The 27,366-nt window shown below is 42.1% G+C and overlaps 1 protein-coding gene across 9 annotated transcripts in view; it reads left to right on the top strand.

Moving 5' to 3' along the window:
• Positions 1-27,366, top strand: part of ST7 (suppression of tumorigenicity 7) — a 174,678-nt gene that overhangs the window by 39,035 nt on the left and 108,277 nt on the right. Inside the window, exon 1 of one of the 9 annotated variants that reach the window (XM_068996908.1) lies at positions 1,546-1,582. The exons of 3 other annotated variants lie outside the window; for them this stretch is intronic. In XM_068996908.1, coding sequence (XP_068853009.1) covers positions 1,561-1,582 — 22 coding nt within the window. In that variant the 5' untranslated portion in view covers positions 1,546-1,560. Of the gene's footprint in view, positions 1-1,545; positions 1,583-13,362; positions 13,518-14,640; positions 14,727-14,835; positions 14,855-16,007; positions 16,143-27,366 lie in introns of those variants that run through there. 5 more of the 9 variants (XM_068996934.1, XM_068996961.1, XM_068996943.1 and 2 more) reach the window with 5 other exon arrangements.

Raw genomic sequence — 27,366 nt, 5'->3', positions numbered from 1 at the left:
CTTGGTTCCCTTATGATTTCAGCATACTGAGCTTCTCAGGTGGCAGGTGCTGCCAGTCTTCAGCAGTATTTGCTTTTCCAGCCTGCTGCTCATGGTGGCATTGTGTCTTCTGTAAACAGCTCAAACGCCCTTGGCCTGCAGAGCAGCAGGAGTGTTTGGGAATGGTTAACCCACAAAAGCTGAGAAATGGGAGGAGTGGTTGCTTGCCTTTAAGTTCTTTGCTTAATGGACCTGCATCTTTCTCCTTTCTCCTCATCCACCAGCAGTACTTTTCAGTGTCTGACGTCTTGGGAAGTGCATGTACATGTTCAGTGAATCTTTGCAGAAATGTTCTTGGTTTTGCCCCCTCCAGACAGCCATTCTATGGCCCCCAATGTCTGGTAGCTTCCAGCCATCAGCTTCCTGCTTGGCTGTTCTCGCCAGCACGAGACAGGCAATTCCTTTTGTCTGCGAGAGGACCAAAGGAGCAAGCTTAGGGCTTTGTTTCTATGTTTGATCATCTTTCAATTACTGAATGTCAGAAAAAAAAATAAGCTCAGTGCACTAAAAATGCACTTGCAGATACACACTAGATCTAGACGGCTTTGAAGAATAAAGAAAAATTAAAGAAAATGTTTCTTTGGTTGCTAGGATGCCTTTTTATCATTGAATCCAGTGTGCTTTGGGGTTTTTATTTTTATTTAGATCTGTGACTTATTTATTGTGGTTAGAGCATTGTTATGGTGTATTCTGACAATAAATTTAAGTAAATGAGACAGTTGGCTAACACTTTGATGTGAAAATTAGGTCTGGAGTATAGACTGGCCCAGGAATTTAGTATTTCTTTGAAGGAAAAATAGTAAAGAGAGTTAGTGATAGAAATTTGGGGTTATTCTTTACTGAAAATGTTATAAGTGGCATTTATTAGGATATTTGTCCCTGAAATTTGTTCTGTTTGAACAGAGACACTTTGCATCTTGTGCAGCTGAGCAAAGGAGCATGAATTCAAGGCAGATATTTTCCTTCTAGCATTACAGACCCGGGTGGGAGCTTTAGCATCACAGAGGGAAATATATGTCTGGCTCTTTGTCCTCTGCTTCTGTGACAAAGGAGTTCCCATCTGAATCGCTCTGCTCTGTCCAAGCCCCCTCCGAGCCTCTGGGTTAGCAGCAGTCAGTCTTTGCAGTGTCCTAACGTCATCCCGTGTGTGCCTAAGCTCCGCTATTGTCTTACGGCGAGCAGGGGCTGGGGATTGCAGTATCTGGTGGCTGATACCTCTTTCTGCCTGCCGGTATCACAGAAAGAACGCCAGCCTGCCCTTATCACTCGGATTTAAAACAGAAGCTCCTGCTTTTTGCTTCCTGAAGAAGGACCTTCACTGCGGTTGCAAGGAAAAGCTGTCTGCGGTGTTGAGCAGAGGAGAGGAGGAGAGAGGAGAATCTGGCAGCTTGGATAGCCTGGACTGCATTGTCTGGCTTCATGACCCCTGCTGTGTAGCAGTCTCATCCCTTCTCACATACACTCCGTCTTCCACTCTATTTTCTTCTTTCCTTTTTAAAATAGCAGCATCTGGGGCGAGCCATGTTTGGCACTGAATCGTCATGTAAGTAAATGCATCCCATTTACATCCTTATTCTATTGAGAACAGGGATTGTTTTATCCTTGCTGTACCCGCCACACTTGCATTCTCTTTGCTCTAGGTCGTTGGTTAAAAGCTCTGGTCCTTGCCTGTTTATGAAGGGATGAAAGATGCTGGAGGGGAAGCATCTACCTCCTGATTGTGGAGGCATCCTGGATGTAAGCAGCAAGGCAGCGTAGGGCTGTCAGCACTGCTGAATTCAGGCCACTGGAAGATAGGGGGGAAAAGGCAGTTTTGCTTGAATGTGTCAGTTGATAAGATCACATCTGTCAGTGATCAGGAGTTGCAAATACTCTAATGAATGCACCACTCAGATACTACATTTGGGTACTGAGGGTGCTGCAGTATTAGATGGGCGAGAGCTGGGGGAAAGTGATTTAATCAGCAGGAAAAGACTGCTATCTCATGTCTATCTCATTTACTTAATTTTTGTTTCTGGGAAAAAGGAGACTTCTGTGCAATCCCCCCTATGACTGCAGAATCTGCAATTAAATTAGGTGGAATTCTAAATATGGGTGAAAAATGCAAAATAAAAGGATCATTTTTTTTTTTCTTCCTGATCTTTGTCCTGGAAAATCGTAACTGAGGCTGTCTGCTGTATAATAGCAGTGCAGATGCATGTCATTGAAAGCAAGCCAGTTTTCCTTCAATGGGAACAACAATTACCTACCTGGCAAATCTGGCAACCGAGGAAGGCTGGGGGTTGTTGTATAAATAATGTTGCTGGGGACAGTGTGGCTGTGTGGAGACTAGTCTGATCCAGTGATTATCAGGTGACCGAGAAATAGAAAACAGTTGGTTCATGTTGTATTTTGTGCACAAAACAATACTGCGCATTGGAAACGTGTCTCATTTGAACATGGAGCAATGGCTTTTGTAGAGCATTGTCACATCCAGTGTAATGTCTCCGCACTGCTAGGCTGGGACTTGTTCTGCTCGCCTCTTCCTAGGAAGTGATAACAGCATTGGGATACCTCATAGTTATGCCTTCCTGGCTGTCAAACTCCTTGCTCCCAAAGGGTTAATTGGTCCTGTCGCCTGGCTCTGGCAGCTCCCCCCTCCTCTGCCGCAACACGCAGTCAAGGTCAGGCAGCATAAAAACAGAATTTGCCTTTAAGATTTCTTTTGTTTAGGGATGCATTTTTCATGCACAGTTGTAAACGTCTGCAGCTCTGGGTCATCAGAGCATGAAGAGAGATGCCAAATATTGTAGCTGCACCTATTTCACCCTGCCAGATCTGTGAGCCCCAGTTTCTGTGTCCATGGGCTCTGCTTCTGCAAAATGCACTGAACAGGCTCTGAGATAAAATCAGTGCCCTACCTGCCCTCATGCAGAAAGCCATAGTGCACACTCAGAGTCAGATTGTTCAGTCTTGTTCATTTTCGTGGTCCTTTCTTGGTTTGCGAGGTGCATTGGCTAAAGTCACGGGGGTTATGCACCAGCAGCTGAGGCTGTTTTTGCCTCCATGGTTCCCATGGTTCCCACAATTTAGAAAAGGGTGATGGGAGCTTCCATAACAGCCACTACCTGTTTCCCAGAAGGGTCTAGAAACACTTCTTGCTTTTAAAAATGGGATTAAACAGAACATGGCTCATTGCCATTGATTCAAGCAGAGGCTATGGTCAGTCTCTGCCTGAGCTCTCTGGCCAGATGAAGAGGAAGGCGGTGTGGTGGCCAGCTCCCCTGTGCCTCTGCTCAGGCCTGAGCCTGCCGCCCAAGAGTTCCTCTTCAGGTTAGACAGGCTGTCCCACTGCCTGCTGCTGCCAGGTGCTGGCAGGCAGGAGGAGAGTGGGGTCACTGGCGCTGCCCCACTCACCTGCCTGTGCAGGTCAGTGCTTGCATAACCAGCCCTGCCCACACCACTGCTGGAGGAAGAGTGGTTTTGCTTTCAAAGAAAGAGGATAGTATCAAAATTACTTCAATCAAAATGCTAAGAGCTTTTGGTTTTCCCTTTCCTCCTGTTTTCTTAATATTTCCAGGCTGTCAAATGATAACAATGCTACTAATTGTTAACATTTCTGTCTGGCTAGAACATAAAATAAGACAAAATAAATTTAAAAAAAGATTCAGCATTATTTGGATGTTGGAAATATGACAGAAGCCATTGCTGCTGCTGCTGTCCAAAAAGCATGAAATGAGCAGATTACAGGGTTTTTTTTAATCCTGCTGTTTACACTTAGTATTTAGGATTTTATTTCTCTTTTCTCTGATTAAAAAGCTAAGAAAAATGATCAGAATCAAATACTGGTTCAGAACCTTTAGTCTCACTCGGTATCAGAATATTTTAAATGTCAAAACAACTCTCATTCGGCAATCCTGGTTTTTCTTTTTGCTTTTAGCAGCAGTCAGAATGGCAGTAAAAGATAGTCTGAGGGCCTTTGTAGAAACAGGCATCTGCTTATCACCTCCTGGATGTGGGGAAAGACAAACAGCCGGTGACAATAGCTCATAAAGGGGGATAAGGGAGCAGGCGATGCACAAACAGCTGCTGACACTCCCAGTGCATGATGAGCAAGGGTAGAGTGTGCAAAGCAAAAACCCCGAGAAGTATCTGTGCAAGGGCACTGTGGGAGGGTAAGGTAGTGGCCATAGGGTCATGGTCAGTATTTTCCATTGGTCACATGTCGTTTTTCTAATGCCCACAGGAAACATAGGTGCCAGAGACACTTCATCTTCAGTGCTTTTGTGCTGATCCACTGTCAGACACACTGCTGGGGCGGTGTTGGGGGGCTGTGTGCATGGGGGGCAGGTTTCCATCCCCCACCATCACTACTGCTGACCTTAGAGATTTGTCTGCTCTCCATAACAGTTTTACATTCTGTAGGAGGTAATCTGGTTTGATAAAAATTGAGAATTTTTGAAGGTGAAATGGTGTTGCAGTGCTGCACCAAAGCAGAGAAGTGGTGGACCTCTGAACAAGCGACAAGGTGGTCCCCACAAGTAGAACACCCTCATCTCAGGGAGAAGAGCCTAGCAGAAATAACCAGCAAGCATCCCTTGTCTGACTAGGAATACTGGCAGTTGGAGGCCTATAGAAGAGACAACAGAGGCACAAATTAAACTGAACTGTGAGAGCAGCCAGTTGTGGGCTTACCAGGGGTGGGAGAGGTCAGGAGAATGCAGCTCCATCACATCTGACTGTGTAGTGGTAAGGAATGGGATAAGATGCAGTTTAGAACCTGTAAAGGGACTAAAGAGGCTCAGACAGCCATTTCATGCATGTCTGAGAGCATGCACCATGTGTGCTTCTGCTACCCAGAGAAGTTCAGTGGGAAGCTGCGAGGGAGGGAATCACATACATATGTCCATGGCACTTGCCCCAGTGCAATTACAAGGACCCAGATGTGTGCTGTGAAAGCCCCAGGTGATGTTCTCAGTACTGCTGCATTTCTTCATGCTGGGGCACTTTAACCTAGCAGCAGTACTAAACTGTGAGGGGAGGTTGTCTGGGAAATGCTCTTCCAGCCTGGGCTGGGAGACACTCATGGGTAGTCCCTGACTGGTAGATCAGCAGCTGCACTCTGGAAAGCAGAAGGACTCTGAAACAAAGGAGAGCTGACCAAAGGGCCAGAGAAATACAAAACCAAAGGGCAAGTGGAGCTTTCCTCTGCTGCAAGGTTAATGCTGGAAGGCTGCTCTCTGTGGGGAGGCTGAGGACTGCTGTGGGGAATGGGAAACCTTGCCCACCTAAGTGTGCGAGGAAATGCTTCTGTGCTTGTCCCAGTCTCACTCTACTGTCTTCTGTCCTGTCTGTTCAGGAGGTGCTTTTGTTCCTAGGCACTTTTTCCCAAACTTTCTTCCAGCCAAAATGCAACAAATGGGAAAGGTTACACTAAGATAATTGATTTTATGGCATCAGAGAAGTACTCTTATAAACCTCTGCAAAACAGCAGCAGCCAGCAGTAGAGAAATGGGAGATCTTAGAGTCAAATATGGAGATGAAGGACAATCTGATTGGCATGGTTGCTGCCATCCTGGGTGATCTGCCTGCCTCCTCTGTTCCCAGCACTGGTACTCATCCCAGCTGTGGAAGAACCAACCAAAACCTGACCACTTCTGCAGGTAATTGGTTTTGAGCATGTTGGCTGGTTCATGGGGCAGTTAGATGAGCAGCGGCACAAGGAAGGGTGGGACGTGACTGTTGAAATTGGTGGGATAGCAGCCTTGGTGAGACTGGGCTCCACAGAACCAGCAGATGACCAAAACACTCCTTTTTTGACCATAAATAGCCCATTGCCATCCTAAAAGGCTGAGAGCAGTAAGTACAGCCACAATTCCTCAATGATGTTACACTGGTTTCTCAGGCAACAGTATGTCAAAGAGAGGTTACAGAAAGTACCAGAAGTTGTGACTTTAAACCAATATATTTAGCTGCTGAGGTTCCTGTTGTTCCCTGTAGAGTCAGGGCTGTTGAAAATATTGCAGAACCAGGTCAAAGAGAGGCTTAGCTACACCAGTGTCAAATGGCAGAATAAACCTGCATTATGAAATGGGTTGAGATTACAGGAGCTGTAATAACTTGACAAATTCATCAGTGAAACTTCAAGATATTTGGAGAGAAAATGTAGTCTCACATCCCACTTACAGTAGATTTTGAGGATTTACTGAGTGCTAGTATTGGTACTTTCTAAATGAATGTATTCTTAAAGAATACAAACCTGAGATAAGAGAGGGTTCTGCATGTTCTCTAAACTCCTTAGGCTGTAACACTTTGTTATGCGCCTGAGATATGGTCTCCAAAGGCTTGACTGCATGCTCAGGAGGACGGGGGCTTGAAGCTCAGCCCTCCTACTCAGGCAGCACCAATGGCCATTTGAACTCACTGTGTTGAGCTGTTCACGAGCAGGGAGAGTTTAAGTGCAACTTGCCCTTTCTTCCTGCAAAGACGAAAGTGAACTGAGACATCTCACAGGCTGGATATGACTCATGAATTTGACAGTCTTTGGTGGTTTGCCTCTTGCAGCACTGGATCACCTTTCCTATCTCATTGGTTTAGAAGTTGCAAGGTCTGATGTAAAGTTACTGAATACAGCGACAGTCTCCCAGGTAGCTGTGTCCACACAGCTTCTGGAATGGGGAAGAAATCTGAAGGTACATGAAGGGAATAGGTAACCTTTTCTTCAGCTTGTCAAATTGTTTGGTCCATGCCAGAGCTATAATTAGTGGAGGGGTCTGTGATTGATCAAAAGATGACAAAAGGTCTTTCAGATTTAAGACAAAAATCACAGAATAGTTTAGATTTGAAGGGACCAGCACCTCACTCAAAACAGGACCAATCTCCAAGTTAGACACAGTGATAAATACAAACTCAATCAATCTGCATGTTTGCAAAATGGTATGAGATCAAAACAAGCTTCAGCTTTGACCAGTTTAATTTACAGAACCAGAAATAGGGATAAATCTTTATGACCAAGGACGCCTGAAAGATTATTTAGAGTCCCTTTGGGCTGTGTGACCCAGATAGAAAGTGCAGTACATGCAGCGAGGACTCTGTCGTATTATTTGAGCTGGGGTAGAAGCACTAGTGTTCCATGTAATTTGGGGATAATTAATGGGTATGCCTAACAAAAAAAATTATTCACAGAAGTACCTAACTTATCTCTTTTCATCTGAGATAAAATACCCTGTCTGAAGCACCAGGAAAAGGTCTGTAAAGTGCTATGAGAAAAGCACGTGGAATACAGAGAGGCAGCATTCCAGGTTTTCCAGATTAATGGATTTCTTTTCCTTTTGCTGAAAATCACTTTGATGTGACATCACTGCTTCATATGAAAGGGTGACTGTGTATAATATGAAATTAAAGGATCTGAAAAATGACAATATGTTCCCTATTGAAAAAGATAAGATGCTATATTAAGCAAATAAGCTGGACAACTACGGAAACTCTTGCTACCCAGAATCTAGTGGAGCTCAGTGAAAAATTGGCTGACCTTGGTGTGCTTGATCAAGGTGAAACTTACAGTGAGAGATCAACTTAAGATGCTTAGAAACTGGGAGTGAAGAGAATCCATATTCTGCCTAGACCAAGAAATGTGCCATTGCTTCCCAGAATTAGATGGAAAGTATTTTAGAACTTATTTGGGCTCTCTATAAATTTCATTTGGAAATGGTATCTTGAGGTGTTTTGATCAGTACAGGAGAAAGGAAATTCTTGTGAAACTACATGGCAGTGATACAGAATTAAAGTATGATATTTTTGACCTCCTTTGAGAAATAGAGTGGCTGGGAAGGTCTTCCATTCATGCTTTGAGAGAGGCTGAGCAGACCCTCAAAACATGCTAGATCATGTTTCAGCCTAGAGCAGGAGCCCAAGGTGAAAATGACACAAAGTTGGTGAGCTTGTCAGAGAAAATATAGAGCTATACTGGGGACTTTCCACATTTGTATAGCCCTTAGATAGCTTTTTTAAAGGTTTGACTGAACAGGGAAGGATGAGAGAGGGTAGGAATGAGCTCTGGAAGAAAGTGCCTTGTGCTCAAAAGGTCAGTAGCCTAAAAAGCCATGAGGAGGTTTTGAAGAGGCCAGTGGAAAGATTATCCATCTCCCTTAACCTCTCCTGTTTACTGTGCCGCTGATTAGCCCAGTGATTTTGCCATTTGCAGTGATGATATTATTTCATATATGTCATCACTCCAGCAAATGCCAGCTTTCATTTTACCCCAAGGAATTAGTCTTGGAAAGCTGTCATGTATTTGGATTTCCTGCTGCACTCTATTGAGTGTAGAAGTACCCATATGATAGTAGAAGAAGTTTTAAGAGGATGTAGTCTTGATGTTGATGAGTTGTGGCTGTGCAAGTGCAGCAAAAGGAAAATGTACTCATTTACATATTTTGAAAGTTCCTGGATGGAAGTAGAAAAAGGAGACCAGATTTTTTTTACTTCATGTGTTATCTGCATTTTTTTACAATGAAATAAGGGATTGTATGATGAGAACAACAGTAGAAAGCAAATTCTAGGGGAAGGGCGTTTATTACAACTCCAGGGAGGTGTCAGAAAATGGCAGCAGACTCCACTGGTAAGACCTCTGCCACAAGAAAAGGAAAAACTGCTGTAAGAAGATATGATCCCAGGCAGAACCTCAACTGCATAAATCACTGGCTTACAGATACCTAGCAAGAGTCACACTGATTCTGAACTGACTTAGCACAATGAAAATAGTGCTGGTCACAAAAGAAAAGAAAAGCATCCTGATAAGGAATACTGAAAGATGCTAAAATTATTTATTTAACATTTACTAAAAGAGCTGAATGTGGAAAATATTGGCACCACTAACCTTTTTTCCTGTCAGCTGCATTCATGACTGTCATTAGTAAGGTATCTAGTAAGGTATCTAGGACTTTTGCAGTGGCAACAATGAATTGTGCCACTGTATTTTCATGGGGTTAGGTAATCATGAGTCATTCAAACCATCTGCTAATAAAATACTCTCAGACTGTTTAGGTTATCAAAGAGAATACAGTAGCTGAGAAATGTCAAATTAGCTGGCAAAGAAACATGGCAAATTTTGTGTGAAGATCCCATGTGTTTTGTCATCATTGAGGACATGAGCCCCAGCAGTCCAGCTGTTTTATAGGCAGTGGGTGGAGGCAAAGGTCTGCTAAGAGTTAAATGAGCTGGGGGGGAAAGCATTCCTCTGACTCTGGAGCATGTATCAGCCTGGCTATTCTCTGCACAGTCTGCTGCTTGCATGGTCTGCAGTGATAACTCCAGATAAGCTGTACAGAGTGAAGAGGGTGATAATCAGGTTGCCTGTGTGATTGGATGGAGAAAAGCTCCAAATGATGGAAGTGAGCAGCCAGACAAAAGGCAGCAAGATCTGAACTGTAAGTGTCACAATCAAGAGTGGAAGTTCCTCCAGGAATCCACCCCAGTGTGAGAGACCTGACACATGAATATCGCACAGGAGGATACAGTGTCCTTGGTCACAGGACAGAAGAGCAGTTCTGTGCCAGTACAAACGGGAGCAGATTCCTCTACAACTGCTGACCCACCAGAGATGTCTTTCTGAGACTTCGGAATGTTCTGATTGCACAAGGAGATAGCAGTGGGATGAAGGATTTCTCAAGTGTGTTAAATAAGACATACTACATCATCTTTAGTATCATTTGTAGTTACCACATCACAATGGGACTAGGGGGTGTTGCCCCAGCCCATAGGGATACAACAGCTATGATAACAAAGAGGTTAAGTTGCCTGCTCAGGATAAAGCACTAGTGGTCTGTCACAGCAGGGGGGGTCCCACAGAGAATGTGCATTCAAAGGCCTTTACACAAGACCTTTTCTAAACTTACCTTTATAGGTATGAATATTTTCAAAATTGGGGGTCTCTCTGTGTTAAGCTACACCTCCACACCCTGGAGGTGGCACTGCTGTGGGTATTGTGCATCACAGTGACCGTCTGGATGCAGAGAGACATTCGTTTGGTTGCTCTGGGGCATTGCATGTATGCTAATGACTTGGAGTCTCTGTGGGGCTTGGCTGCCTGTCAGAGAGGAATGAAGCTGTAGATTTAATGAAGCTGTAGATTTCAAACCAGTGCTCTGTACTGCAGCAGTTTGGTGAACTACGTGCTTGGCATTTAGTTGGGTTATGTCTTGTTTGTGCATCTATAGTGACAGTCAATTAATTCTTCCATAAAATACAGATAAATACACAGAATTATACTAAAAGACAAAAAAGAAGGGTTCATGTTTGGACTTGCCATCCTTAATAGTATCCCCTTAAACAGAGAAGCTCCCCTGAGGGAACAAAGCGATATGACTCTCTAATGTGGAACGTCAGTGCAGCCGCTGTCACTGTCGAATGAGGCGCTGCGGGCAGCAGCTGCTGTCTGCAGGCTGGCAGCAAATATGGGTGTCTACATTTTCAGTTATTCTCCCCTAGGTCACTGCTTTGTATGTACTCCTGGTTTGGTTTGGTTTACACAAGGAAGAAAGAAGTGTCTTTATGTCATTGAACAATCTAACTATGGAAAAAGGAGTTAAAAAAAATCTGCCGGTTTTTGTTTATGTATGTACTATCTGTGTATATTTATTTATGTCTTTATTTATTTATTTTATGCTGACAGCTGTTGTTAGTTAAAACTACAACTGCCTTGTTTTTAACAGACTAGTTGAGTGAAATTAAAGCTTTTTTTTCCCAGTGAAGGAAAGCCTGAAGCTGTCTCACTGTACAGCATTTCATTGCTGATGAGAAGCTGTGATCTTCCTGCTACTTGCCACCAAGTTCAGTACCATGGCAGGCAGTAAGTCTTATTATTCTTGTGTATAGGTATGCCTAAAGTTTACATAAATATGAAAAGTAGACTATCTTTTCATGTCCAGAAGCATTTCAGACATACTGACACAACAGGGGTGGGCATGTATCAGAGGCGCCATGGGGAAGCCTGCATTGCAGCTGACTTAGGTGCTTCCTGCCTTATGTACAGGTCAGGGAATATCATACTGCCAAGTTGGCTTTCAGAAACTAGAATTTCATCTCTGAAAATCATCTGCTGGATGTAGCCAGTTGCTTTCTAGGGGTTTTTTGTTGGTTGGTTGGTTGGTTGGTTGGTTGGGTTTTTTTTTTTTAATTGGCAAAAATCTGGCCATTAGTCCTGTCTATTTCTGAAGTTCAGTCTGAAAACATCTCTCAAAGGAAGAGATGCACAGCTATTTCAACAATTAAATTCTAAAACTGAATCACAGTTGTCTGGCTGTCCTTTTGCTTTCTAGCATCCAAAGTCACAGAATTGATCTGATTAAAGAATATTGAAGAAGAAAGTGAGGACAGCCAGTCAAATAATAGCTAAAGTTATTAGTGGTTATAGCCAGAATGAAATCTAATCAAAATAAACTTCTAAACAGTAATCTAAGACATTAATCTATAAAAGACCTGTGAATGAGATAATCATGATAGGACAAGAACATGACAGGTGCACTCTTTTTCCCTCTGCACTCAACATCATGTGTCCTGTGTCCAGTTCTGGTCCACTCCAAAAAGACATTGAGGTGCTGGAGCTTGTCCAGAGAAGGACAACGAAGCTGGTGGAAAGTTGAGAGCAAAAGTCACATGAGGAACAACTGAGGGAGCTGGGGTTGTTTAGCCTGGAGAAAAGGAGGCTCAGGGGAGACCCTTTCACTATACACCTCCCTGAAAGACGGTTGTAGCCAGGTGGGGATCAGCCCCTTCTCCCAGGCAACCAGTGACAGGGTAAGAGGAAATGGTCTTAAGCTGGGCCAGGGGAGGTTCAAACTCTACATCAAGAAAAATTTCTTCATGGAAAGCATTGGAATGGGTTGCCCATGGAGATGGTGGAGTCACCATGCCTGGAGGGGTTCAAGAAATGACTGGACATGGCACTCAGTGCCATGGCTTAGTTGCCAAGGTGGAGATCGGTCAAAGGTTGGGCTCAATGATCTTGGAGGTCTTTTCCAACCTAAATGATTCTGTAATTCTGTGGAAAATTTTAAACATTATAAGTCACCCTATTTTCCAACATTTCATTTGCTTTCATTCTTTGCAAGAAGAATAGAGAGCTGGCTATGAGCAAAAGTAGAGGTAACTTCCTTTGTTCTTCATTAAGTTGCATTTTCCAGGGCCTTAACAAATGAATCCAAGGTAAAACACAGCCTTCATGGACTCAAGTTTTATCCTTGCAAATGATTTCACACCAGCTATAGTAGGATGCTAATGTGCAAAACAAATCAAGAGCAGTTGTTGCACTGCAATTGAGTTTTACATGTTGGCCACTTGCAGCTGGTCACCTTTTCTTTGGGGACAGCATATCAAGGTGGGTTTGAGCCATGAGAGACTTCCTTCTTGAACAACAAGAAAACTGAGGTGTGATGATCTAGAAGAGAGAAGGAGGCCTGCAACGTGGAAGATCCTGGAACAGTAAATTCTCGGATTGTGGGTGATTTGGCAAGTGTAAGAGCTAAAATCTCATGTGCCAAATAGATATGTGCACTGTATATGTGTAAGAGAGGGAGGAGGGTGGGAGAAAGGGGGGGAGAGGGGGGCAGATATGAACAGGTTTGATAGTGGATTTCTTAATCTTGCCCATCCTTCTTTAAAGAGTGCTGCCATTCCCTTGAAGAAACCAAGAGACATCCTTAAAATGTAAAATGGAAATGGTTGAAAATGCTGGAAATGCTATTTAAGTGGTTCTAGTAAATGAGGCCATTTTAGAAATTAAAAACAAGACATCAGTCTCCCTTTATTCCATTATCTAGATGAGAAGGTGGGTGGCAGATGATTTGCCATACTAAATGATATCACACTCGACTGCCATAGGAACAAGAATTCATCATATCCATAGAGCCCTGCTCCTGCTTGGGGTGGGAAGATGGGGCAGGGTCTCTAGGACTGAGATGTGCTAGAATCTGCAGTGACTGAGATGATTCAGGATTGGAGGTGTTGGCACAGCTTCTACTTAATTTTCCAATCTTTCAGAGTCTGGAGTAAAAGCAGGCTCTGTTTTCCTTCCCCGATGATGGCTGATGGCTTCTTTTCTCTGGGTCTGTCAATCCTGACTGTGGTCTGTTTTACTGAAAGTACCAATTAAGTGGCCGAGCATTTGCTCTTCTTCCCAGATGGTTCCGTCTTCAGTACGGGAAGCAATCTGTGCTGTAGGAAAATGGGCAGGAGCCCAAGCGGTGATCTTGCTTCCATGTCGCTCAGCCTGACGTTGGAAGCTGCGTTAGTAGTGGGATGTGCATTAACAGCGTAGTGAGCAGGAAGGAGCAGAACTGGGGCCAGGTGGGAGCCAGGGACAGGAGAAACCGCCTGATGCTGTTTTGTGCCTGGCTTGCTCCTAATCCCGCTGACTGTTCAGCCTTGATGGTAGCAATAAGCCTGAGTACCAGCTGTGCCTTCCCATGGGCTGCCATGCTAATTTCAGCTCCTGTGAAAATGAGGTATTTCCATTTTTTTCCTTTCTCTAATGAACAAATGAGATGCATTTATGCCCTACATAGTGATGCCTCCCCTCCTTTTAGCTCCGTCTGTGTAAGATCCCTTTCAGTCCATTGCTTCCTTTAGATCTAGCACCTTGTAGTTCAGGGAAAATAGCTGAAAGTCTCTGCTTAATGACAAGATCTCCTGCAGCTTCCAGCTGCAGCACTGGGATTCTTATTCAGAACTTGGATTTCTGAGCATAGTCTTGTTCATCCATTCAGCATCACCAGTATGGCCCAACAGAGATTTTCCTACTGCATAGAAAAATTTATTCTGAAAAATCTCTTGTTTTCAGAATGTGTATTACAAACTTGCTGAAGAGCTGCCTCAATTATCCTCCCTATTTTTCAGAACTCTAAAGATGACAGTGGAGAAAATTACCAAACATGACATGTTTCATGTGCTGTATGATCACTTCCAGCAGTTGGCGTTTCAGGTTCTTCCTGGGCATTTAGTCTTTACAGTCCTCAGCTGTACAAAACAAAATGCTCTCCTTTCTATTACAGCCCATATAGCATGCCAGAGAGGTTGCCTGAGCATAAAAGGGTGCACTAAATTACGTCAGTAAATCTATAAAAATACCTTTATCAGTTTCTGGTGGACAGATCTGGTTTAAAAAGCATAATTTGCTAGAGAGAGGGCTTAGCTAGGTGTCTGGCATGATTGAGTCAAAGTGTCCAAAGCATAGGTAGCCAGAAGATAGTATGTATTTTCAATTAACAGATAGGTATTGAGTATTTTGAAAGTAGATATAAATCTCTTGTGAAGCTGAAAGGCTTAAATCTTTTTTGATACAATCCCTGAAATGGTAAGAAAGATAACTAAGACCAAAACAAGCCTATCGTCTTGGTAATGGGAAGCAAACAGACATGTAGAGAAAATAGTTACTGTTATCTGTGACATGGCCTTCAGTTATTTGGCATGGGGCAGTCTATCATATTTTTGTCTCATACCTGTCACTTAGTTATTTGTTGCTCATGACTGACTCCCAGCACTGCATGAGATTGGGCTGATCAGGCTCAATCTGATGCACAGTGTATCTTAGACACCAGAGTTACTCATTTTGTCTTCTACAAACACATCTGTCTGGTCTTCAAGCTCCATGCTATGGCCACTTTGGTTTGTGTACTCAGAGTTCATTACATTTTTCTAGTTCTTCATTTTTCTTGGTGAGTTATTTTTTTAAGCACCTCATTTTGAGAGGAGACTTTTCATCAAGTCCTGTTAGGTAGTTAAGTTTTCTGCTAAGTGGGATTTTCTGATCTCCAAGTGGACTGGCAACAGCCATCGTTAATGGGTAAGGAAGAGAATTTGGTTCTTCAGCTACAGCTTCACAGCTGGAAGCACTTTGACTGCAATACATCTCTGCACAACACAAAGTTGCTTCCAATTCCAGTCACTAATTTCATCTGCTTCGAACAAGATTTGAAAGTTGGTTAGCAGCAAGTGCCTGTGGTAAGAGGAAGGTACTTGCCATGCCTGCTAAGCAGCACTTGGTTAAAGCAATGGCAGAATTTTATGTTGTAGTTATTTATACCCCTAGTTTTGTGTTCTCTACTTGTTATTGTGGCAGTTACTGGCTAAAAGAATAGGAGCACATGTATGTGCTAATATTGTATGTTGTAAACATTTTACACATGCATTCAATGGGGTTTTTTATAGCTGGTATGTCATAAAGAAGCTTTTACATTACATCCTCTTCCAGGGAAAAGGCTTGTTCTCAGTTGTGGGTTTGTGGGTTTCTATTGTCAGTTTTCGTTGTTGGTATATAAAGAGAGGAACTGAGTCAAGGCTGTGAAACATAAAGTTGGAACTGAAAACAGTGACTTTAAATGCAGTAATTTCCCAAGCAAAGACATTTTAGTCATATTCCAATCAAATTTAGTTCTGATCAGCCAGTGGATGTTTTCAGTGCTGAGACCTACTTTGATTCTTAGTATAATTTCAGATTACAGCAAAACAGTGATTTTGTCATTAATTTGATCCAATTTTTTGAAGTAAAACAGCAAATTACAAGAAGAATCAGTTTCAAAATCAGCTGATTTTTTTAAATTATTGTTTTTTAGCAATTCTTTTTCATTCCTCAATATTTTAACTGGGCATTAATGTATACCTTGGTAAAATTACGTGTAAAATACCTTGGTTGAGGTACTATTTGTACACTTAGTTTATAGTTTTTCATCACACCTTAAATGTTATTCTGTCACCATCAGGCAGGATCCTGGATGTCAGAGAGCTGAGTCAGGGAAAAAGATGTCTTCTGAATAAAGGTAGTCTGGTGCTTCCTGAAAAGCCACCAATCAGATAATCACCTTCTTCTGTGGGCTGGGAGTGCTGAGTTTAACCAACTACATTTATCCTTGAAATAATGTTGTGGGTGTCAATCACCCAGGCTGGAGTCATTCTGTCCCATGTACCTGAATGACCTAGGCTTGTTCTGTTCCTGCACTGTCCTTCTTCCAGCAGCAGGATGCCCTGGGAAAGGGACTGGTCTTGAAGTTCTATTGTTTTGAGCTTTCTGCCATTTGGCCTAATCACATCTTTCTTCAGACTTGAGCATTGCGTTTACAAGATGATTCCCGTGGGTGAGTGTCTTCAGTATGTGCATGTTAGGAGGAATACTGTGTTCTTAGTCTTCGCAAATGAATTCAGATGTGCTCCCAAATGTGCATACTTTATGTATTTGTACTCTTATATAGGTGCTTTTAAATAGCAATGCTAACTCATTCTTATGTGTGAGTGGGTGGTGACATGGATGAAGAATGCAAGACATAAAAGGGTAATTTGGGGCTCAGATCAGTTGCCTAAATGAGGCAACTAGAGCCATTTCAGATGCCCTGGAACATATTTCACCTGGGTGCCAGCTGTTGGTCCCTGGGATATTCTGCCTGTGCTTTGTGACAGCGTATCAGCTGCCCTATGCATCTCAAACAGCTTTGGATGCACCTGCTTAGACAACCAAATCGAGCTCTTTTTGTCATCAGGGGTTGTCATTTTTGAATCCTGAAGAGATCCAGTCATGTTAAGTAATGTGGGAATCTCAGATTCCTGAGTAACTGCAGGTTTTTGGGCGTCTTCTGTTTGTGTTCTGTTTTGAACAGCAGAGAGTGAAAGTCACAGTGACGGTGACAAACTTGGACTCTGGCAAGGCATGCATGTCAACTGTTGCCATGATTTACACCGGCCGCTCAGCGCACAGGCTCGGGGCTCGTGGAACATGCTGTACTTGAATTATCTGGCTTAGAAATGTGCTCCACTTGCCATTTGCAAGCAAGGACAGACAGAAGACAAACATTTCTTCCCCTAAATATGGAGCTTGTTACAGCTTAGTTGCTTGGCAATCCACTTGACTGTAAAATAAGCAGACTATTAAGCAATGCTACTGGTTTCCTTCCTTCTATGGCTTTGCAGGATATTCTGTGATCTTTGTGCCGTTACAGCCTTTGCAGCCATCTGTTTAACTGCGGTGGGGATAACATACTGCTGCCACGGGTCTGTCTTTGAGGAGAGAAGCTCACTGCATTTTCAGGTGCTTCTCCTGTTGGTTTTTTTTCTGTATGACACTGCATTTCTATTCCCACCACTTCCCTTTCTTCTTCTAAGCTTATTGTCAACATGTTGCTGCTATCTGTAATTACACTTGGCACTGGGAGAAGGGGAGACACTGAGTGAAGCAACTGCCTGTGCCTTCCCTGTAGATTTTCATGTATTAGTGATTGCCATGTATTAATATAATGATACATCTAGATACCTTCATCATTTATTTCCCTTGGACCAGAAAAAAATTCTTCTTTCTCAACCCTGTATTGACTAAATAGTAATTCAAAGTCGGTCCTTGGTGGGGAAAAAATGAACTAGCTGCTGTCAGGAAAATACATCCATTTCCATATCAGATTATATTTTTATAGGATGAATTTAAATTTATTTCTCTCCAAAGGTTCTTAGCCTTATATATTGTTATGTCTCCAGGGTGCTGGTGCAAAATAGGGTGTTCTTGTTAGAAATTCTTTTCTTGAAAGTAATTAACAGAACAGAATTTCAAGAAGGTGGCATAATGTGTGAGAAAGGGTAATATATTATTCTAAAGTGTAAGAAAATGTTAGAAACTCTACAGCTATGTATTAAAAATCTACAATATATATAAAAAGCTAAAATTCCTTAGGCATCAGAGTGACTGGCTTATTCCCAGCATCTGCACTGTGAGAGAGATCCAGGAAAGGCAGAAATACAGAGAACAATAGTTAATCAAGCAAATTATTAGTCTTTAACAACTATTTCATTAGTAAAGATTCTTGTGAAGCAAAGTATATTAACACCAAATGAAATGAACTGAGTAGATATGCAAAATAAAGAAATTGGCTCTGAAACAGATGGGTTTTGTCTATCAGGCCTCTCTTTGCCTGGAATTAGGGCCTAGATGATGCTTTCTTCTGTTTGATGTATATGACTGTTAACCATAGCCAACATGCAAGGGAAAAGGTATCCAAGAACTCTTCATCCTGCTGCGACCACTTAATGATCCCCCCTGCATAGGTTACTGCTATTATGGTGACAGCGTTCTGAAGGCAAAATTAGCAAAATAGCTTTACATGGATGTGGGAGTTTTTTGGAATTGTTAACCCTGCCAGGGAAATGGCAGAGGCATCAGATTGCTATGGTGAAACCCTAGTCCTGCTAACGTCAGCTGCGTAACTTTCCTGGCTTCAAGATGAGCAGGTGGGTTTCGCCTGTGATTCCTGTCTGAGATCAAACACAGACTCAATGTTCATTAGTGATCCTCTCTAGATAAGTTTTCCCTTCAAAAATGTGAATTTGACTGCCCACTGTTTAGCAATGCATTTTGAGATCTACAATGGAAAGGACACTGAAATGTTAAGCAAAATTTATTAGAAGAGATAATCTCCTCAGACCACTTGTTACAGTTGGAAAAAAGCAAGTATATTTCCAACCTGCAAGCCTTTCTGAAACAGAAGTCAGGTAACTGGCTCCTGTTTCCTCTGAGTCATAGAACCTTTCTTTTGGACATCAGGTTTTGGTATCTTTCATGTTGTGGCTGCAGAGCTTTCATAATTGTGATGGCTTGAAGACAGAAAGGAGATTGAGAAAGAGATTACAGTCACTTCATTAATTCTTTACCAGATGTCATTCCATCCATTCAGATACTGGGATTTGTTTAGATTTTCCCGGATTTGTCCTTTTTATTTGGGCAAAATAACATACCAAATATTGAAATATGATGGCAAAATGTGAAGAGTTTTAAATGTGCTTAGAATGAGCAAAATGAGTATTTAGGCAAAGACTGGGAGATTTTAATTGGCAAGAGCTGTTGAGTTCTATTAATTTCTTTGTATACCTGCTTTTAGTCCAGTCTCATGATAGGCAAGCACCAATCCATGCACTGCAGATATAGGCAACATACTCTTTATGCTGTTTTTTCATCAATATTTCATGTTTTATGGTAATGTGACTAAAAAAACCCAAAACCAACAAATCAGCAACTGGGATGCCCTGGCCATTCCCTGGAGTCCCAGCTTTCCTTGCAATGTGCATATATGACTTCATTAATAAAGCCCCCTTTATTAAATATCCAGAAGTTACTCTTCTATTAGTTTTCTATTAGAAAGCACCATTGTTATGCTGCAATCTAGAGCTGCACTTAATCCTGCTTTAGAAAGTGTCTTCAGACCAGACTAGAAACCTAAAAGTAGAACATCAGGATGAGCATAACAAAAAGGAGAACCAGAGTTTTGGGGTGCAGTTCTGTCCCTTTAACTCTGATTGTGTCAGTATGAAAATTGACATAATATTAGGTTATTTGTGCAGGATTAGGAAGAGTTTTAATTTCTGTTTGTTAGGTGCTCTGAGCATTGAGACAAAAGATGGAAGTGCAAAAGATGGTGTTTATTAACCTTTTATAAAATCCTCATCAAAATTCTGACTATCCTCATTTGTTACAGGCTTTCACAATGTTGTAACTTATAAATTGAAAGTAATATCAGTATCAAAATAGACAATACAAGTCTAGTTTGTTGGAAGATTTTTTCATTTATTGTTGTATGAAAGGCCAAAATATAGCAAATATGCTACTGAAAAGTTTCCTCCAGAAGAGATAAGACAGATTGGGAAAAAAAAATCCCATCAGTAAGATAGGTTATCTTTTCCATTTAATATGAGGAGTTCTCAACACAGTTTTTTTCTGTTCCTTGGAAGAAAAATGTACCTTTTGAGGCCTTATTTTAGGCTGACAATGTCCTTTAACCTTGAAACAAGACAGTAAATTATCCCATTTTTTGTGGTTCAGAAAAAGAGATGTGAAAATACTGCTCAGGACCATGAACCTAAAAACCACTGAGTGGCTGCACTCAATGACTTGTATGTATTATACAGTACAGAGCTGTCCTGAAGCTTTTGCTACTGGAGAAAACAGCTTTGGAGCAGTTCTTGAATTAAATCAAACAACCAAAATCTCATTAAACCCCTCAGTTTAAATAATAGTACAAGCAAATGCTTGGTGCTACACACAAAGGTTTGGCTGCTGAGCTGCTGGTACTCTTAGTTAGAGATGGAAAGCTAAAACCCTGGGCTGGAAATCTGCTCCTTGAAGTCCATCTAAAGCATAAATTATTTGGGAAACTGCCTGGAGAATCTGTGGGTTAGCATCACATGAAAGTGGAGGAGGAGGAAGGAAAGCTGAAGTAAGAAAAAAAATACAAGAAGTGAATTTTGGCTTTTCTAAGATATATTTTAACAAGTAGTCTTTTGGCATTAGAAGGTGGGTTATAATAAACCCTACTGTGTCACTCTTTGAATTGTGAGTCAGAAATGAAGTTACATAAGGTGCAGCACATGTTAGTGATGACATGAACTCTCGCTGTGCAGAGTGGTGGATACTCACACCTGCAGCTCCGTCTCTGGCCCAGGCAGCCCTCCCACAAAAGGTGCTGTGCCCAGACAAGATACTGTGTGGTCTGTGATAAAGGAGCAGAGTTAGACCTCAAGCCCTTTGGCACTGAACTGGTTTTAACACCTTTCTAAGCTCTTTCTAAAGGAAGCAGGAGTGCTGTGGCTCTCTGATTCCCTGATAGTGCAGTGGAGTAGCTGAGTCTCTTGGGATAGTATAGGAAATGGCAGTACCTGGGGGATTTTAACACAAAATCTAGGAAGAGTAGGCAAAAATAAGGCATGTGGATTTTCTGATAGACAGAAGTGAGGGCAAACAGAAGGCAAACCTAGATTTCACCATACATCAGGTTTAGGGGCCAGAGCCAGGGGTTTAGTAGTCCACTGCTATGAGTTGGATCCCTCTACACTGCTCCTCCTGCCGCTCGACATCACTCTTGCTAAATGACCTTGTCCAGGAAGGCCTGCATTGTCCCTCACCTGGACTTGGCTGGTAGTGTGTGGCAACTCCTACAATTACTGATTTCAGCTTCTTGGGGCTCCCTTTCAAAGCCAGGTTCAGTAGTACAGAGGCTGCTCTGCCTCGAATCACAAAAGGCAGCTACTGCTGCATCCCCAGGTTATCCCCATGAATTAGCACCCCTCCAGGAATCCCACTGCCTTCACCCCACCATGTGACACAAAAATCGATTACAGACTTTATTCTTGCAATAGAGCCTTGGCAGCGATGGTTTCCTTTCCTTCAACAGGGTTATTTTCCTTCAAGGTTAAAGGAACTTTTTATTCTTTCTTTAAATAGAATAAACATCTGTATTTCCTGATTCTATCCCTTTGCCCTTCAATTCTGTTTGTTCATCAACCACTTCCTTCTAGTTTCTTCCCTGCCTTTTTAGCTGAACTACAGGGATATCTGATTTCAGGGAAAGCTTTGCAAAATAATTTACTGAGCAATTGTTCTGTGTCAGTGGGAACTCTGACTAGAGTTTTGCCCATCTGCATTCATTATGCATTTGGCCCATTATTGTTTACCATACTGTTAGATTACAGAAGTGGCAACTGCTGCTGAACTCTTCAGAAGTGGGTGCTGTTACCTATTCCTGTCAGAAAAGACACAAACAGAAGTTTTGTACTCAGGCTCCTTCTCCTTTTGAGACCATTTCCAATGCATGTGGATGGGATGGGAGAGGAGGGGATAAATCTACTGTGCTATGTTTGAATGACATTGCAAATTGAAACTAAATTGAGCTAAATGACAGAATGAATAATTTACAAGTCAAGGAGAAAGGAAATGCAGTGGAGGCAAGGAAGTGGATGCACATCACAAAAGTGGAGGCAAGAAGAGGCTTTAAAACTACTGCAGCATGGAAGAAAGTAAAAATGGCCTTGTGAACTGGACTCTGATATGCTGGGGAAATTAACTTACAAACTGCAGGTGTGCCCTGAAGAGATGGAAGAACAAATAATTCAGTCCTTTCAACCCATGTGACAACTGCAGGTAATCTGATGTATGGACAGCACTTTGGTTCCACTCGTGCTGGCCTCAAGCAAAAGATCTTAATGGGCCCATCAGCTAGCAGAGGCTCTGCTTTCCCTGTCAGCTCTGTGCAGGGCTCCTGGTGATAAACAATTCTAAAGAAAGGGAGTATAACTGTGGTGAAAAAATTTCTGTCTGCTCAGAGCAAAACAGAAAAATCAGTAGTGGTTTACTCGGAAACAAAACAATACATTTCAAGACTTTCAATAGAGAGTTCAGGTGTTTCATTTTATTTGTCAATTTTGCTTTCCTTTTTTCTGCTTATTTAATCTTATCAGTGAGGATTTGGCAGAACTTGCTTAGCTCCATATGAAATAAGTGCAAAACTGCAGGATAAAAACTCTGTTTTCCTTCTGCAGCTGAGCTCAAGGCAAGCTGTGCTCCTTGGTACCAGTGTGCTCTGCATGCAGGGAGTTTCTCCAGCCCCTGAGAACATCCTTGTCCGTTTCAGTGAAGAGGTCTTTTGTAACCACTCCTCAGGAGCTTATTTTCAAACACCCAGGCAGCAGGCTGTAACTCAGGATGATTTGCTTTAATTACTCATTTGAATATCTGTGCTACGTGTTTACTTGTAATTTTGCCTCAGTGATCCTCAGCTTGCCTAATTTGCCAGAATTTCCCAGAACTTGAGTGTGGGCAAAATGTCAGTGGCCTTTTGAGGAACTTCAGTTCTCCTAATACATATCCATGTAGTCAGCATTTTTTCACAGCCAAGCAGCATTGAAGGCAGTGCAACTGGCAGATGGGGCAAAGAGAGTTTTAGATTTCTAAACAATGCCTTTTTTTTTTTTGCTTTACCTCATAGGAACAATCAAGCATAGGATTAAAAATGTTTCCTTGGTTTTGAAAACCAGTAAGAGCAACATACTTAAAATTGCAGCAAAAACAACTGCAAGTTGTCTGCCCAACTCTGGTTTGAGACTAACTAATCTCTGAGGGATTTACCTATTTGGTGGTATTAATTTAATTTGGGAAAACCGGCAATATTAAATTAAATTGTGGAAACTCCTACAGGAAAAAAAACCCCAGCTTTAGGAAAAGATAATGATTCTGTGCTATTTAGTTAATTATCAAAAAAACTGAGTGTACCTCATGAGCAACAAACCTGGAGTAGTTTCCTTAGGAGTTTTACTTCTCAAAAAAAGGCAACCACCATTTTGGAGAAGTCTAAAAGCCTATTATAACATTTCCATTTCAAGAGGTGCATTTTTTCCACAAAGCCATGTTTATAACTCAGAAGGTAAAAAAGACTAGATTTATTTATTTAATCCAAAAATTAAGTGTCCTCAGGGCAAAGAACTTGTCAATGGAAAAAAAATACGGGTTTTGAAAAACAGTTAAGTATTTTTTTTAGTGTTATGCTTCACTGAGAAAATTGTGAATATTTTTGGGAAAGGGTTAATTTCTTTATTGAAGTATTTATGCAACAGTAAACAAATCTTGCTCCACTGCATGTCAGACAAATAATTTTTTTAATACAACTACAAGATGGTAACATCTCTTGATACCATTTCAAGCTCACAGACCTGTGGTATTTCCCGCCTTTGGCTTCTGCTACCAGTATCAACTCTGAGCTTGGCTTTGCTGGCAAGCTGCAGTGTCCTGTTTCCTTCAGGCAGCAAAGCCTTAACAAGCCCAGATGGTTTTCCTTAATTCCCCTCAATTATGATGTTTCCTTTTTTCAAAGTTTGGGATCTTCTTGCTCAGTGGCAGCTCTTCACCATGTGAAGGATTAATTGCATAATATGAAAAAGCTCTTCAAGGGACCCAATAGTGCCAGTGTTGCTGGAGCTCAGCGAAACCTCCTTTGGGGAGCTGTTTTTCTTTTTATAAAGTAACAAAGAAAAGAGGGAGCTCATAGCCAAATACACGGAGACCCAAACACAGCACAGCAGGTTATATGTAGTCTTTTTCTGCTAAAAGTGAGCTTTTTAGTCTGCAAAGCTGTATTAGCTTTTTGTTCTAATCACCTTTACATACCCTCTCATGCTGTAGTTTATCTCCCAGCCCCTTTATATATAGTGAAAAGCAAGCAAGACTGTTCACAGACCACCATGGTGTAAACTACCATGCTGTCCTGGGACAGAATGGACCTAGGTCAGGTCTGCTGGAAACTACTGGATGTAATGCCTTCCTTTGAATACAGTCAGCTATTTCGGAGGGTGACACTACCAGAATTAGTCCTTGGAAAAGGCCAGAGCAGTTCACTTTGCTGGAGTTTGGGAAGGTGCTACATGTAAATGAAGAGCCCAGTAGGGGGGCCAGAAATTAGTGCAAAGATCTCTGGTGTGTTTGCACACAAAAGGTTACTTAAGTCTCTTCCCAAAGCACAGTCAGGGATCTAAAGCCCCAAAGCACTGCACTGAAAGACTGCAGGCAAGCCAGCCATGAAGCCAGGAGCAGAAGCCAAGATCTATTGCAAGTTCGATGTTGCCTCCAGTATTATATATCCCTAAGCACATCCCTCTAATGGGAACTTCTAGCCAGAAAGTCAGCTGCCCTCTCGGTGGTATTTTGTGCTTTGAATAATGAGCAATAGGGGTTTTGTTGGTCATTTAAATGCTACAGTTCCAAGTGCTTAAACACACTTAGCAGGTTCTGAATTTCTCTGTTTCTGAGCCAAGTGGCATTTTGAAAAGCATTACATTAAGTAGCCCCCTACTCATAATTTTGCATTCCCTCTTTGAGCTTTCTGTACCAGAGCCCAGTTTGAGTGTATTGCTGTATTGATTTTGGTATTCTGCCACTCTCAAAGTTTTGTTCTGGATTTTTCTGTTGAAGCAGTTGCTCATTCAGATGTGTGTTCAGAGGGGAATTGGCTCCACGTGCCACACACTTGGAGGTCACTTTCCTCTCACTCTCCCTCAAAGGCCAGATAGAAAGCTAGTTCCTGACCACAGGTGTAGGGATAACTGGGAGTGGATTGGAGGCTCCCCAGCTGTTGAATCCTTTTGCACTGGCATTCCCCTACCCCCAAAAAATCCCCTAGAAACCTTTGGTACTTCATTAAGAGAAAACATGGCAAGTTTTAGCTTTATAGACAATTTTTCCAGGGTGATCTAAATAGGTCAAATTAATGGACCAGAAATATTCCAGTGCAGTGATTATCATAATTAACCACCAGCATCTGAGGATTAACATAGCCATAGTTACTAGTCCTAGATACACTAACATGAGCAGAAGAAGAACAAGCAGATGCAAGAAAACCACTGCATTTTGATGGGCTGTTTTTGCAGCGTGGCCTTCTCTGGTCACCAGGTGCAGTGATGAAGAAGCACTCAGTCATGTTTGGAGATCAGTAGAAGCAACGACCACCGCACGTTCTCAGGTCTTACCAGCCCTAGAGAATGGAAAGCTGAGCTCCTGAGATTTGTCTCACCTCCGTGACATTGCCTGCCTCACCAGACTTTGAAAACCTCTTTCTAATTGTAGATGTTCAATTTGAGCCATATTGGCCTGATTTCTGAGGAACTCACACAAGTCAGTGTCAAGGGGGGACTTGCAAAGAGGATCTTCAGCCATTACCTGCCTGTTTTCAGACCCACATCTGCATGATGAGTGGAATAGAAGGGCAGAGTTGCTGACCAGCCGTGCTTCTGGCATGCCCTCCCTTTAGCTCAACATCTTTCTCACAAGCCAGTGTGCAAAAAAACCTGTGCAAAACCCAAGACATAGACATAATCACAAAGATAAATACTTTTGGGGTTTTTTTTAAGTTGCTTTCTGTATCATCATTTCTAGAATCCAGCTATAGTTTGATATGGTATGACATGCAGAGTATTCCCCTATTTACTAAAATGTGGGGGTGTGCTCTTCAGCTCCTTGATGTCCACCTGGAGAATTCAGACAGGTAAATGAGCATTTACTTTCCCACATTTCCAGCTGGATCTAAACATGGGAGCTTCCAAATGCAGCTTTGAATTTTCAAGTTAGAGATGATACAGTATAAGAGTGGTGCAAAACAGGGATGAGAACACAGGTTACACTAAGTTCTGTGCAGGTGTTGCTTCTCATGTGAGTTTCACATCTACCAAGGGTGCTACATTTGGCTAATGTAGTCAGGCATTTTTCAGTTGTCCCTCCATGGTGGTTGGCTTTAGAGGAAAAGAAACCTCACAGTAGCTGGCAGGTAACTCACAGTGCTGGTGTTAATGTATTTGTGTGGTGTTTCTCAACAGCCTGACTGCTGCCACAGGTAGAGTACCAGTTAATCAAGTCCTGTCTGCAAGTCCTGCCCCACTCCTCCTGTGGTCCTTCCTACCTGCATGAGGAGAACCACCTCTGAAAAGATTCAATAATTTTAAACAGAAGAAAGGAAAATTAAAGAAGACACTTTGGGACAGAATGCTCTTTCAGTTATTTTAAGCCAAGTCAGCCACGGTCTTGTTTGGAATTAAAACCATCAAATGTTCAATAAGAAAAATAGAGGCTGTCTTGCACTGCCTTTCCTCATGGGATTTCATCAAAGGCTAAACCAAATAACATCATTATTTCTCATGCTAATGAGGTAGACTAAGTGGCATTTAATTTGTCTTCTCATTAAACAAACCAAACTTTAAAACTATGGACAGTCTGGTTTTGTCTAGTGGACACACAGGACCTTTAGAGGAAATGGCACTGGAGAGAGACTCACAGCCTGTGGGGGACAGGAGGACTACCCCAGCCACAAGATGATAATTTTTTAAAAGTCTAACTTCATGCTATGTGTCCATAAGGCTGTATGAGAGGGGTGCTCCCTCAGACTCCACTGCATCATTTGCTGTGCATTTGGTTGGAAATTCTTTCTCTGGAGCTCATTCTACTGCAAATCTTTATTATGCAAAATTCTGCGCCCCCTCCCTCCTCCCCCCCCCCCCCCCCCCCCCCCCCCCGCCCCGAAGTTTGTCTCCTTATCAGTCAGGTCCTGAATGCAGATTGCTGTTCTGTCTGCAGAATTACTGCAGAGCCTTTTCCATTTTAATGTGTTGGCTATCCCAAGAGACTGGTAGACAATGGAAATTATACAGCACTTGTCAAACTTGCTGCTATGCTTTCTTTGAAATACCCCAAAATGGAGGCAAAGAGGTAAAAGTTTTCTACTTGCCTTGTCTTCTTTTTCTTTTGCTACAATTACTGTGTGAGTCACACAGTGTTAAGAATATTTTGAAGGAAAAAGTTGATTATTAGATACATAGCAAAAATGAATCACTTGATGGAAAAATCATTTTCCCCTCCTTTTTGTGGCACATTACCCAGTCCATCAATTACTGGGGGAAAAAAAAAAAATCCCTGCCTCATATAGAAATTTATCATAGGTTGAAATTTCTTATGGGAGAAAAACAGCATGAACACCTTATTGATTTTGTAAGTTTTCAGTGACAGAATAATGATATCAG

This window comes from Aphelocoma coerulescens, chromosome 1A (genome assembly GCF_041296385.1).
Source record: "Aphelocoma coerulescens isolate FSJ_1873_10779 chromosome 1A, UR_Acoe_1.0, whole genome shotgun sequence".
In the NCBI taxonomy this organism is placed as follows: Eukaryota; Metazoa; Chordata; class Aves; order Passeriformes; family Corvidae; genus Aphelocoma; species Aphelocoma coerulescens.
Note: the sequence above shows the minus strand (reverse complement) of the source record. Positions and strands in the feature narration are given on the sequence as shown.